The 14,662-nt window shown below is 35.9% G+C and overlaps 1 protein-coding gene across 4 annotated transcripts; it reads right to left on the reverse strand.

The window, feature by feature from the left end:
* Positions 1-1,567: 1,567 nt before the first annotated feature.
* On the reverse strand, positions 1,568-14,039 carry LOC139975818 (solute carrier family 35 member F6-like). 4 transcript variants are annotated; one of them, XM_071984022.1, is made up of 7 exons: positions 13,915-14,039; positions 11,232-11,325; positions 10,896-10,983; positions 9,059-9,230; positions 5,693-5,911; positions 4,995-5,105; positions 1,568-3,750 (listed from the first exon to the last, which is right to left on the reverse strand). In XM_071984022.1, the coding sequence occupies exons 2-7, from the start codon at positions 11,309-11,311 to the stop codon at positions 3,260-3,262; spliced, it is 1,161 nt and encodes a 386-aa protein (XP_071840123.1). In that variant the 5' UTR covers positions 11,312-11,325; positions 13,915-14,039; the 3' UTR covers positions 1,568-3,259. The 4 variants fall into 4 exon arrangements, with proteins under 4 accessions (XP_071840123.1, XP_071840122.1, XP_071840121.1 ...); XM_071984021.1 differs by having other exon boundaries at positions 13,832-14,034; XM_071984020.1 differs by having other exon boundaries at positions 13,806-14,034.
* Positions 14,040-14,662: the final 623 nt, after the last annotated feature.

Here is a 14,662-nt window from a genome sequence, read left to right on the forward strand (position 1 = left end):
ACAGTGCCTCATCAACCTTGTAATTATGAGGTTTTTCTGAACATCGCCTACTAGCAAATTTGTTGTCACTGAATTTCATATAGAGTTTTTTCACAAAATATTCTCTATTGAATCGTCCCCTATGTTGTTAAATTCAGTAATGGTGTGCTTTAATGTATTTCTTTTTTTGTACAAGAGATATTGCTCAGATAATGGTGCATTGTAAATCGGAATCCTCATACAGATTCAACTCTCTTAATGCAAAGAGGTATTAGAAGTTGAGAACCCATGCTTTCTCCAGATATAGCCCCCCCCCCCCCACTCTACAGTTTGTCAATCACTAGTCTGTGATTGACAGGCCTATTCAGTGCCCTAGAAGTCAAGCATGATAACATTTCCCAAGGGATGCTGGGGCTTTCAGAGTATAGAGAATCCTCACACAATAACACAGTGTAAATGACACGTTGAAGCGATGTGCTCAGCCGACAACCTGGCCAATTATATTAAAACGACTGAAAAGTCAAATCTACAGTACTAATAATGATAAAAATATGAACTAGAGTAATAACTATGATGATGAAATTTCATTCATGTAGCGCAAAAATCTGCTGAGCATTCTATTGGTGGTGTACAATAAAATGAATTGAAGTGCAATTAAATGAAAGCAATACAAAAGTGTGTTTTCAACTTGGACTTGAACAAGCTCTGGCTGCCAATGGGACATACAGAGAGTCAAAGGAAGTTCATTTGGTTCCAAAGGATAGGTCCTGCATAGTGAAAGCTGCCATCGCCGAGTGTCATTACACGCATAGAGAGCGGGCTACTCAGTGAAGCGTAGCAAATAACGCTTACTGCAGGAAGGGCAAATGAGTCCGGACGGATAATAACAAGAGAGCAATCCACGGAGTTAAATATCTCATCGCGTGCAAACACTCATTTCAAATGCAACAATTGACATGTCAAGGAAGGTTCCATGCCATTTCAATGTTTCCCTTTGGAGTTATAGAAAAAGAAAGGATTTTCACTAAATTTAACCTTTGGATCCAAGACACAATAGTTCTCCCTGGAGGTACAGTACCTTCCCACCAAGTTTGAAGAAACTCAGCCCAGCCATTTAGTAGTCTTTTTCACAAACTTGAATACAACACACAATGCCCTTCCTCAGTCATGGACTGCAGGTCACTCTGGGGTACCCCACCATAGGTGACCCCCAAGAGTAGCTACTCAGGAAAATTAACCTTTACCATGGCAACTGTTGCTATGGCAACTGACATAGTAGCTGTACATGTTCCAACTGGCAAAGGAAACCCGATATCTAATCCAACCTATGGGAGTGACAAGATAATTAGAATAATTGTGATTTGGTGATTGCAATTTTGACTGAATAACTGATTGTGACTTAATGATTGTAATTTGACTAATAGAATAATTGATTATTGTGGTTAATTAACTTTGGCATATTCTTCAATTAATCCTAGTTTTTCATGTGATAAACAAGGACTACCATACAACCATATGTAATATTACTGCCATTTCATTGGTAATAAAGAAACATAACTGAAGTATGACAAACCAGTACATTAAAGAGTAATGTTAAAATTGTCTTTATTAGAAAAATATGACATCAAATGTGAAATCAGTTGACTTTATACTGATCAATTATTAACAAAACCAAAATAACAGAGACAGATGGAAGTGACAGCAATGCCACTGAATTACATTAACGTAACATAATTCATTGGCACATGAAATCAGCTTTACTAGTTATTATAAAATCTAAAATGATAAGGACAGTTGCTCCATGTCTGATTATAGCTAGACAGCACATTAAAGCAAACAAGTAAATGCTAACACAAGTGCCCAATGGTACTATCCAACTTAGGTCCAGAAAAGTATTGGCTCAAAAAGATTTGGGCCTTAAATAGTCCAAACAAAATGTGGTTCCCAAAATGTTGTCCTTAAATGGTCCCAAAAATATTTGGCTCAGACAAACTAGCTGAAAAATCTGCCCCAAAATATTCCTTAATGGAACCAAAAACATTCTGTCCCTACATGTACCTGCTATTAACCAACCAAGTTTGGATCAAATTCGATTTAAGGTTGTGGAATTATTGCAAATTTAAAATTTTGGCTCCTAACCAAACAAAATATTGAGCCCAATAAAATTTTGCACATAAACGGTCCCAAAACTATTTTATGCATACAAACTGGCTCAAAAATATATTTGCCCTTAGAAATTGAACACCGATAAACACGGGCTCAAATATTTCCAAAATATTGGGCCCCACAAATCTTGGCCCAAAGAATGTGTCACAAAATGCATTTGAGGTGGAAATCAAATTTGGGCCCACAAATACTGCGCCTAGCATATTTCGAGGCCCAGATGGTCCCCCCAAAAATTTAGGCCTAATTGTTGTTGCAAAGAGCATGTACCATGTACTTACACCAGTATACCAATATGGTATGTTAAGACCCGCCCCACTTATAAATATTCATGAGATGGATCCACAAAAATAGGGTACGTCATAGGGCATCTACCTACCAAGCATGCCATTGACTCAACTTGTGGTTGTTGAGATATTGTGTTTCCAAGCTAGCCATCACATCCACACACACACACCCATACACACCAGCATGATAGCAAAGTTTACTGAGCCTTCGACATTGTAACCAAAAACTGAATAAAGAAAGTATGAGAACTTGCTGGAATCAAGAGTGCCATAACATTTACAGACTGAATCACAGTTGTACATAAAATATTGGTTCCAAATGACATACTGTATCTTAACACAAGATTTGATAAAAGGAAGATACATGTAAGATGGTTACAACATGGAAACTGATGGTAAAACTTGTTGGCGGTTAAAATTAGTAGAACAGTAAAGAAAAAAGTAACAAAGACAAAAAACAGTGGTGTAATTGAAAGTCTACTGAAAGAAATGGCATCCACCAATGATTTATTTCAGTCCTTTAAGTACTTCAATTTAGACAAATTGCATAGTTAAGGAATAATCTATGTAACATAATTACAATCAAATCTTTGACAATGCTGTTAAAACAATTAATTCCATAACAAGCTGACTGGCTGATTGACAATACTACTTAATTAAAAATATCCTATATTTTCCCATTTTCCCATTAAAATTCTATTAAAAAAAAAAAGAAATATCAAAGCCCCTTACACTTTTTTCTGTGGAATCACACTTTCCAGCAAACCTAAATATAAAATGATAAGACAAGAGAAGGACAAAAAATTGATGTAAGAAGTACTAAAATGAGTTTATGTTTTGATAGATCTACCCGAATCTTCATAGTTAATAACAGCCTCCTGGGATTCTGGTGAGAGAAGAGGTCTTTCCTCGGGAGTCTCACCTTTCACATACTTTCTGTACATCGGTGGGAAGAAGACATCATTGTAAACAAAAGTACCGAGCAAAAGAATGACAAAGCCCAACAGTTGGACAGGATTGAACTCCTCCCATCCGGCAAGGAGACTTACAGCCCAAATCACCACGGTACGTAGACTATCTAACACCATCCTGGTGGTGGCACTCATTTCCTTGGTGACACTGATCCCAGCAAAGTTAAAGAAAGCTATACTAAGAATGGTACCTATGGTAGCAACAAGTATTATACTATTATTACGTAGTTGAAACAAAGCATCTATAGCATCCTCCAGTCTGTAATCAGGCACTCCGACTCTAATGGCCTTCAGCTGTATGAAGTAGAATGGAACCAACAAAATAGACAGGACTGTAAATCCAAAGATACCTGGAACAGAGGGAAGACAATAGAAAAAAGATCCAGTTTAATACCACTATCACACTTCAAGGTACTCAAATAATAACATTAGAACACTAATCAATAGACTAGTTTTGACATGAGTATGTTTCTATGATGCTCCCCAATCACTGCTGACCAAGTTAATGAATGGGACAATGACACAGGTTGATGACTGTCAGATCTTTAGCAAGAAAAACCATTAACACATGCATATGTTACTACTTGTAGTATGTGTATACTACACATGCTTATGTTACAACTTGTTATAAACACATGCATATGTGACTACTTGTAGTTTGTTACTACTTATTATAAACACATGCATATGTTACTACTTGTAGTTTATATTACTACTTGTTATAAACACATGCATATGTGACTACTTGTAGTATGTTACTACTTGTTATAAACACATGCATATGTTACTACTTGAAGTATATTACTACCAGTTATAAACACATGCATGGTACTACTTGTAGTATATTACTACTTGTTATAAACACATGCATATGTTACTACTTGAAGTATATTACTACCAGTTATAAACACATGCATATGTTACTACTGGTAGTATATTACTACTTGTTATAAACACATGCATATGTTAGTACTTGTAGTATATTACTATCAGTTATAAACACATGCATTTGTTACTACTTATGATGCTGTAATTTTTGTTCGGGGGCCCATTTCCAGAGATTGACCAAATGAATGTCCACATGTAAAGTTATTATTATCTCTTTCCTGTTAACAATTTTGCAAACAAATATCATTACTGTACATAAGGCTATATGCTTGGTTACCTTTCCTATACAATCACTGTGCCTATCATTTTTATGACATTAGTCTGCAGTATACTTTTACTCTCACACTCTCCCGAAAGTAATATTCCCAAAACAGGGTGTGTCTGAGTGTCTGTTAACTTACTCTAGATATGTGATGTTTCACTTTTCAACCCAGAAACTCCTTGCAATATAATATCTTATTCACTAACCTGATTAATATAACAACCCAGTTACAGTTCTAGAGCTCTAGGTATTTCTAATACCCACTTGTGGACACCAGCCACTGATTATGTGATTGTATAATGCATTACTCTTACGCCAAAAGCTTGTTATCTTCAAGTTTCTTTCAATCAAATTGGTTTCTTTGAATGATTTGAACCATTTATACGTATTACACGAGTTTATATTCAGGTAACAACGATTGATACAGCTGGGGAACAAAATTACCTTCCCAACCAACAGCTTGAAGGGGCTGCACATTGTACTTAGAGAGGAATTTCTCTTCAATGACCATCTGAGATGCAGTAATTATCTGTGCCATTATGATGAGCAGATCACCTAAAAATAAAGGAAAGAAAAAAAAAAGAAGTTTTCTCTTAAGAATGTTGATACAAATTCTGTCTGCAAAACATCAGAATACATTGTCTGTCGAAATAAATTGTGTGAAGAGCAATGAGGAGTTTGTAGTACCTGATCATAACATACAGTTCTACTGGGATCTAAAATGATCAAAAGGTAGCAAAGCTTTCATGATAAGTGGATTATGAATTTTATCAGTAGCACAAGCTTTGAAATGTGCAACATAAGCACTAACAAGTAAGGTTACTTGTCAGTAAAGTCGTGATCAAATCGACAACTTACTAGTCTTTGATTTACATCGTTGGACATTAAATCTTAACAGTTTTTCTAAGAATTTTCAATGTACCGATATAAGGTCACTAAGCTAATTGATTGAGAATGCAGAAACCAGACAATGAGGCTTTGTGACTTTGACTTTGAAATATGCCACTCCGTTAACTGATCGCTATGGCAACTGGATCATATTTGTCCATAAATAGAGACAGACCCTACTTTCTTCATTTGATAATTTTTCATTAAGTCACAGATTGTACAATAATATAGCAACACATACATTCATTCCTTACCTGTGATAATGTTAGTGATGTTTTGTGCCTGCTGGTCGCTAGGAGGAGCAATCACGTCTGCTAGTCCAACCACGATTAGTCCCAAAAATACTAAAAATATCCCCCACCATTGGTACACACGTAATCGCCGATTCAGGAAAGCCACTGACAACAGTCCTGTGAAGATCACTACTGCACCCCGTAGCATTTGGAAAGTAGATGCAAATGTAAGGTTTAACCCTGCAGGAAGATACAAAAGAACAGCTCAAACAATGGTTTTTCCATAAATAAAAAAATGCTAAAAGTCCTGTGACCAAGGTATACTGCAATGAGAAAGTTTAATATTAACCCCCTGACACCAAAGCACATGAAGTCTGAACACCAGAGCAATGAGGACAGTGTGTGTGAAAGGGGGGAGGAGGGGGAGGATTAACCAAGGTAAAAATTAATATTAGGTGGCCAGATGTTTACGTGGACAGTCCCTGGATCTCCTACTGTGCCCAGATTACAAGTACAGTATCCCCTGAATTGATATGTCATAGCAGGAATATTCTCAAATTGGTAAAAAGTTGCTGAATAATTTCAATTTGACTTGCTTGGTCTTTCCTTGTAGAAACAACTTTTAAATACAAGCTGGGATTCTTTGTGACCACAAACAAAAAGTTCATTGATTAATGTCAATGCTTTGGAAAACATCTTTCTGCACTGAGTGATAAATTGGCAATGGATTTTGGAATTTGGGGAGGCCTTGAAAATCACATCGTAAAAATTTTGTATGTACTGTATGTTCCTTGATAATGCCCAGGCTTGACTACTGTAACTCCCTTTTATTTGGCCTTCCTGACTCTACACTGAAAAAACTTCAAACTGTTCAGAATTCTGCTGCCCGGTTAATATCATGTTCATTGCGTCATGATCACATATCTCCAGTGCTTCAATCACTCCATTGGCTTCCAGTAAAACAACGGTCAATTTATAAGCTCCTCCTCTTAACGCACAAATCACAACACTCCCTTGCCCCTGGTTACATTACAAATTTAATTCCTCAGTATCATCCTCAACGCCAACTTCACTCGTCTACAAAGTGTCTTCTTGCCACCAGCCATACCCCAAACACAAAGTTTTATGACGAAAGAGCCTTCATCTCTGCTGCACCTCATCTCTGGAACAATCTACCATCTTCAATTCGCAATGCACCATCGGTTGACTGTTTTAAGCATCTCTTAAAAACTCACTTATTCCAAAATTTACAGTGATTTGACTTGCATATTTGTGTACTTGTTTAAGCGCTTTGAGGCCTTTGCATAAAGGGCTCTATAAATATTTGCTTATTACAAATTGGCAATGGATTTTGGGGAGGCCTTGAAAATCACATCGGAAAACTTTCGGAAAAACAACTTCCCAAGTAGATTCAATGTTTCTTAAATTCTAAATGCACTCTGACCAGGTGTGTTAAATGGAGAAAAGCTGTCGCAATCGATAGAATTTTTTTTTTTTCTGTTGCTTGTATGGCACGAACAATTTACCATAAAATCACTGCGACCGCCCATGTCAGCATTTTCATTGCACAAATGTAAACAAATTAGTCTACACATGCGGCCCGATCAAGATTTTAACACAGTCCTATACTCGTATCATCCACATTTTACAATTGCAAGGGGAAACGTCTGAAAACACCTGTTTATTCATTGCAATGGAAGGAAATGACACAATTACCCAAGCTACATCGGTAAGACCAAAAGACACGAGCAGGGACCTAAGAAAGGCTAGCCACGAAAGTAAAAGTAAGCCTAGGCTCTAGCAGTAGTAAACAAAAACGAGAGATTTGATTGGCGCATGATCTGTTTAGCAGGGCTTGCAAATTTTGATTGAACTTTGTAGAATCAAACTTCAATCTACTGACTAGTTAATAAGTCTGGCGAATTTTATTCAGCTCAAACTTTTTAACGACAGATAACTCAATAAAAATAATGAATATCGATATGAAAATTGCATAGAACGGTTTCATTTTCATTTTCACTGCTATTAGTACAGTAATCAGGAAAGGTTGAAGTTTAAATTTGGCAAACACGTACTGAGAGTGACTTTAACCCTTTCCAGGTAAAAGTGATAGGAGTTTAGTTTACTAAACAATGCTACCATAATGGAATTTTACAATGAAGTTGATATGATTGCTTAGGTCTGAATCATAATGATGCTTGAGAATTACTTCATCCGTGTCAGAATAGGCTTGATTAATAGCAGGGAACCCAGCTACCATGTGACTATCTACAGCCATACAATGACTATGGCAGTCACTGGTATCATGCATATATATGGCAAGGAAAGTGTTGTTGTTAAGGAACAGTGAATCCTGTCATCTGATGCATGTACCTCATATACATTCTGTACAGTCCTGATCTACTACATGTATTCCAGCTACAGTTAAACTGTTTGAAAGAAAATAGCAACAAATGTGTGGCTAAGATTGTAACTGAGGTACAACATGCATGCAGATTTGCATGAAAGGTTTCCCCCTCATGGCTTGACCTATTTCTTCAAACTTGGTAGTGAGGTGCCATATGGTAGGAACTTGTGTCTTTCAGACCAATCACTGGGAGGTCAAATATCAAATTATGGAAAAATTGAAAATTATAACTCAAAATGGTGAACACTGAATTGACCTGCAACCTTCACAGGTGTAATGGGTATTGCAAGTTCTACCAAAATGTGATTACCATGGTAACTGAGGTCTGCTTTCATATATAAACCCATCAACCAATATTCTTGAAAGTTTGGAGTAAGGTGACCCATGAAAGGGCCTTGACCTTTACAACATTCAGAATGAAAGGTCATGAGTGCCAAAGTGCAAATGAAGCAAAAAGAGACTGTTTGCTATGACAACAACAACAAATGTTGCAAATTTGACATACATACCTTTACAAGTTAATGACATTATCAAAATATATAGCTACTGTACCATGGCATTATGAAGCCATAATCAAGTGTTCATAAGTGGTGTTTTCAATGAGATATGCAACTCTGTGAATTACCATCTTGTTACTAATTTGTGAAAGAGTGCAAAAAGTATCACAATCGTGATTTAAGACCAAACATTTGGTTGACAAACAAATTTTGCTTTTAAAATTCTTAATCCACACTTTGTGGTAAGTTTATTGGAAAGCATGTTTAAATGAAAGATATAACCAAGACCTTATAAGGTCACATATAATCTATCTGCAAATAGTTAAACTTCAATCTTGCGTCCTTTCACACAGGTGTCAAAATAATTGATACAATAAGCCCCTTATTACAATGGGGTAGGAAGAAATACTTGAACTATCCTGTTGATTTCACTGTATACCCTTAAAGCTCTTTCTTTAAAAACTTTCTTAATTGATGACTCACCCATGTACATGAGAGACGTGGCACACATATCACACATTGCAGGGGCTAACATCACCAAAGGGCTGAACTTTTGATCTCCAATGTCAATTGGTTTACGTTTGCATGTCTTGTATAAGATGATGAGCTTAAAGACCAGTAGACAGGAACTTTCTCCAATGAACATACACACTGCCTGCAGAAAAGTAATACAAATGTAATCAGTATTAATGATACACTGATATTATAGGCATACATGACATAACTAGAATGTCAAGATTAATTAACTATTTCTATGCTAATGATAAATAATATGGTACAGTAGTTTGTAAAAATACATGTCAACAACTTACCTTACAACCTGAGGGGAACCCCTCCCATTGGTTACTTGCCTTTAAATACATAATACATATGCAGCACAAGAGTAGCTTGCAAGCTCATAACCCTGGCTGAAGTTAATACTTACAGAGTGTGATGATGACCCCAAATGACCTTTGACCTCCACCCAGAACATATGAGAGCCAATACAGTTTCCTATCTGGAGATATCTTCCTTCAAAGGATTTTAAGTTTTGACCCCTGGTGACCTTAAATAAACTCTGACCTACACCATATTGTATGAAAACTATACACTACATAAGACAGTCCTACATTGCAGATATGAGCTCCTTTGAAGTTCGGATTTTGGAGATACAACATTTTAAGATTTTCACATTTTCCCTGTGCTGACCCTAATATGACCTTTGACCTCCAACCAAACAATAGGGTTCTTGTACAAATTATAGGGGAGGCCACCTGCCAAATATGAGAACTGCAGAGGTTACCCATGTTAAATATATTGTGTTCACAAGCTAGGGTGTCACATAGGCACACACACCAACTTGACTGCATAGGTTACTTGCCTGCCAATGGCAAGTAACCAAAAAAGTAACACAAACAATAGATAAGCAAGATATTAATTTTATTTGAATCTTGTTCCATGCAAGTGATCAGCAAGGTTCTTTCAATGACTAACAAGGATGAAAGCATAGACTAATAATTACAACATGTCTACAAATAAACGGGGTTGTCCAATAGCCAAAAACTAGTACATAAATAAATAAACAGTGTACTGTCAATTCACTGCTATGGACAGACAAAAAGCTTGAAAAAGATTATCACTCTTGTTGTAAATGCTAATCTGGTAGAGAATCAGACCTTTTTTTTACATGCTGGTATAAACTTGGTATTTGGCAAATGTTGCGGTCTATGAATGTACAGTACGATATTGAGAGGCTCTCCTAGTTTAAGCTTGTAAACATAAGCTAATTCTGAATCAATTCCATTATAAAATCCCATTATCCACGATCAAGATCAGTGACTAAGATCTAATTCATTAGAAGGGATGATAATCTACTTTAATATTTACATACTTCTGAATTTGTTTTGGACTATATGCGTTTTGGGCTTCTTTTAATTTTAATTTTTAATTTTTTTAGTATTGTTTAGTACAGGTGTTTTTATATTGTTGCTTTTGGCTTTTACACTTTTTTGCCTTATTGGTTCTATATATTTATAATTTTGGTTCTTGTTACTATTTGCTTTTATTTTTAATTTTTGTAAAGCGCTTTGAGCAGCTTTGCTGATTATGCGCTATATAAATATTACTTATATTATTATTATTATATAATTTAAAATGAACGAAACAGATTGAAACCGAAATATATTTTGAGAATACAGACTAAAGATGCAGACTGCGCTACTGTAAATAAAATGCTTTGCAATATTAGCAAATTTATACAATGTACTTATCACTGGGTTTGTGTGGAGAGAAGTATCAACAGATGAAAAGAGATGCCAGATGATATTTAACGGTAAAATACCTGAAAGAAGGGATGGTTGAAAGTCCTAGGGTCCGGATATTCCTCATCGTACTTTGGGTCACCATTTGCTGTTGAAATATCAGCCCACCTAACAAAATGAAATGGAAAACAATGTCTGAGCATGAAGAAGAATTCTCTCCCACATTGAGCGAAGTTATTGTTTATCTGCCGAATGTCAAATTATTGAATTATTTTGTTTATTGAATAATTAAACAATGCAATATTTCTTGTTTTGGATTGTCTCATTTCAAATCATATCCCAGCGATGCAATGCGTCAACATACTTAATACATCTCATCACCATAAATATGACAACTATTCAACCGTTCAACTTACTTTGTACTCAAAGTATTTATTGACCCAGTGACCAACATCACAGCAGCTAAGACAAGCTGGTAAAGTGTCCATGACGCCATGGCTGAGAGATTGACTGAAAGACAGAAATTGTTAAATACACCTTTAAAACCTGATTTAGTGATTCATTGCCACCTCTTTAAATGAGAACATTTCATGTAACAATCAATACAATATCTTCAAGCTCTGAGTATTGATGACTGGGAGTAATGATCGGCAATGTTCTCACACTCGTGTGGACCTACGTACAAATCAAGTTTGTCCCTTTACTTGAAGTTAATTTGGTGTTTTAAGGTTTTTGGACTTTGAATTATCTAACCATTACAATTTTCACATGTTTATAAAAAGATTTTCACATCTGAATATCAACAACCTACAATATTAACATCTTGCTATATATACAGTACACAAGATGTTTATGTACCATAATCAGCTGTTTAAAGGGCCATTACTCACGCATTGTGCTGTTAGTACAGTACATGTTACTACTCAGATAGAGCTTGTGTCTTAATATTTCAATACCTTAATGTTCAAGTATTTAGATATATCTTGTATCATAATATCAGAATAACTTGAGTTTCAAGTATTTAAATATTAACTTAATGTTAATTAATATATTATCTTCATGTCAGAAAATTCCAATTATGCCATAATTTCCCACATTATCTCAATATCTAGCAACAAAAACACTAAAGTATTTATCTCAATATCCCGATTGTGACCTGAAGAGCTGTGTATTCATCCCAGTCCAAAAAATTTTATTGCCGAGATAACAAATTGGCATGCCTCAAAGCATTTCATGGCATCGATATGCATGACAAGCATTAAAACTCAAATCGTTATGTGGGTATGAACTTATGTGTTAACAATTCACACATAAATTGCAATTTATTTACAAAGCAGCAATTTGATGGTAGAACTGTTGAAAATAGTGATGTACAAAGCAAACCAAGCAGTTTTATTATATTGAGCAAACTGTGAATTTTTTCTTGATTGTTGCTCCCAGGGGAGCTGAAAGGTAAACAAAGAGACTTGCTGGGACAGGCAAGAATACACAGTACTAATGTTCTATAGAGATGTGTCCCAGAAACTGTTTCATGAGCACAAGGCTAACTGAACATAAATATATACAGTAGAGATGTGTCCCAGAAACCATTTCATTCCATTTGGTACAAGGCTGACTGAACATAAACCAAACTTAAAGTTAGCTTTGACTACCAGTGATTTTGAGGTCAATTGGTGATCAATTTACTGGAGTATGAACTTTCTGCAAGCTCATTGAATTTACAAGCATAATTCGTTCTATTTCTGGAGGATTCTCTTCAGAGATATAACTGAAGGATCGAAATAAACAACTGAACAAAACCAGCGAGATCATCATCACTGCTATCCAATAAAGGAATATTAATGCCCTTACTATGTCAACATTACCATATACCATTGTACTTGGATTCCGAAAACTGTACTTAGGTTTACACTAAGTAAAAAGTAACAGAACAAGTGGACTAAAACACTGCTTGTTTATTAAACCGTAAATATGTAATCCATTTGAACGTATTTCACAAATGATGGCCACACCTGATATGTTAAGCACCTCAAATTGCAATCAAAATTGAAGAGGCACAGTAGCTGGATAACCAAATCTTTCTCATGATCTAGCAACACACATTTATAGAACCCCATTGGCTAATTTCTTCACATGATGTCTGATGAAGGGAATACTCACAGTGCACATTGCATGAAATGGTGACGTTTCTTTGTGATAATTTCTACAATTCTCACCTACGGTAGCCTACTGGATTTACCTACAGTATTAAGAAGGCAAGTGTATCATAGAAGGCAAGGTCATATGCAGGAATTTATGTTCAGGAGTTATGTTTGTAAAGCAAAGTTCCTTAGAAGTCAGCCTTAAACTAAGTTAATGGAGCAATTCACAAATTGTTGATATTTTAAAGATGAATATCTTGAAGATTGGAATAGCTAAGGAAACATTACTAGCACTTAAATATGTTTCTTTTCCTTTGAATATGACATATCAAGATTAAAACTCTGTCTAAAGTCATCTTTTAATATACCGAATTTACATGAATTTTACATTCAAACGAATTTGTCTTTCACCTTATGCCCTAGCCTAATTTAATTATTAAAAGGATTGATATCAATTACAGCCTATTAAGAGAAAAAGAAAAAATCCTTCCTTGTTGATATTTCTTTGCAGTTTGAATGGTGATTCCAACAATCACACAATGTTAAAAGGTAGGCTAGCCTATATTCCATACCGAGCTAAAACTGTAAATTCCGCCAAAGAAAATGTCTGATATCACTTTTCTTCTATGGCGGAAAAACCTGAAACTTACTGTGGCGGAAATGAACGGATTCAACAAACATGGGCCTAGGCCTAACGTACCTTTCCAAGGCCTAAAAGTGTATTAATTAATGCCGAACGTAGCTTCGGGTTACCCTTACTGATCCTAGGCGTAAGTTACTTTGCTTGGTCAGAATATCAACTCCGGACCTAGCCAATTATTATAACTGATATTGTTAATCGTACGTTACTTCCTGAGCGAAACGAATAAGCTAACGTGCTAATCAGCAAAAGCGGTTGACATGCTTGATGGATGAATCTCTGTAGTGAGTTTGGAACGTGAGGTAAGCCAAACTATACTTTCACTCAAATCGCACAGTTGTACTTTTAAGTTACTACTGTTCCTCCTTCTGGTTCTAAATTTTACACTCAACGGGGTACCTCATGTGTGTATTATATTGCGAGAAAACAATGGTGCAGAGGAGTTGACAATAACAGCGTCACATGACCGTATGCATCGACATATACATTAAACTGGACCAACTATGTCAATGAGAAGACGTGCACAACAACGTACCAACCCTGGTACCTTCCTGGTTCCGTGTAGCAAAAGTAATAGTAACCCTTATGTGTATTCTACAATAACTAATGTCCTGATCTCATAGCTTCCACATTCCTTGTGAAGGTTCGTGAACAGTTTAATCTATCTAAGGGGTACATTTTCCCAATTTTAACAGCAGTTTTTAATTCCAAAATTGCTATTTTGAGTATTTTCTTTCAAACAGTCGAACTGTGACTGGAACGCACTGACAACTTACAGGTATCAGGACTATATACAAATGTACACAGACACGAGAAGCAGCAACACAATGCTTCTTGACGTTTGCACGTTAACAAACAGAAACAGAAACTAGCCACAGAAAGTGATTAAATTTCTGTGAAATAAGCGCGTGTGATATGATAGGAATGACCGCCGTAAGCCATCTATAAGACTCTGACAGTACATGTTCGAATAGTAGTAAGGATCCATGCTGATAAAGCTTTTTACGAGACGGAAAGTAAATCTCAACAACGTTATCATCCAAACCTAGGCATTATTCTCAAATTT

Source organism: Apostichopus japonicus, chromosome 11 (genome assembly GCF_037975245.1).
Source record: "Apostichopus japonicus isolate 1M-3 chromosome 11, ASM3797524v1, whole genome shotgun sequence".
In the NCBI taxonomy this organism is placed as follows: Eukaryota; Metazoa; Echinodermata; class Holothuroidea; order Aspidochirotida; family Stichopodidae; genus Apostichopus; species Apostichopus japonicus.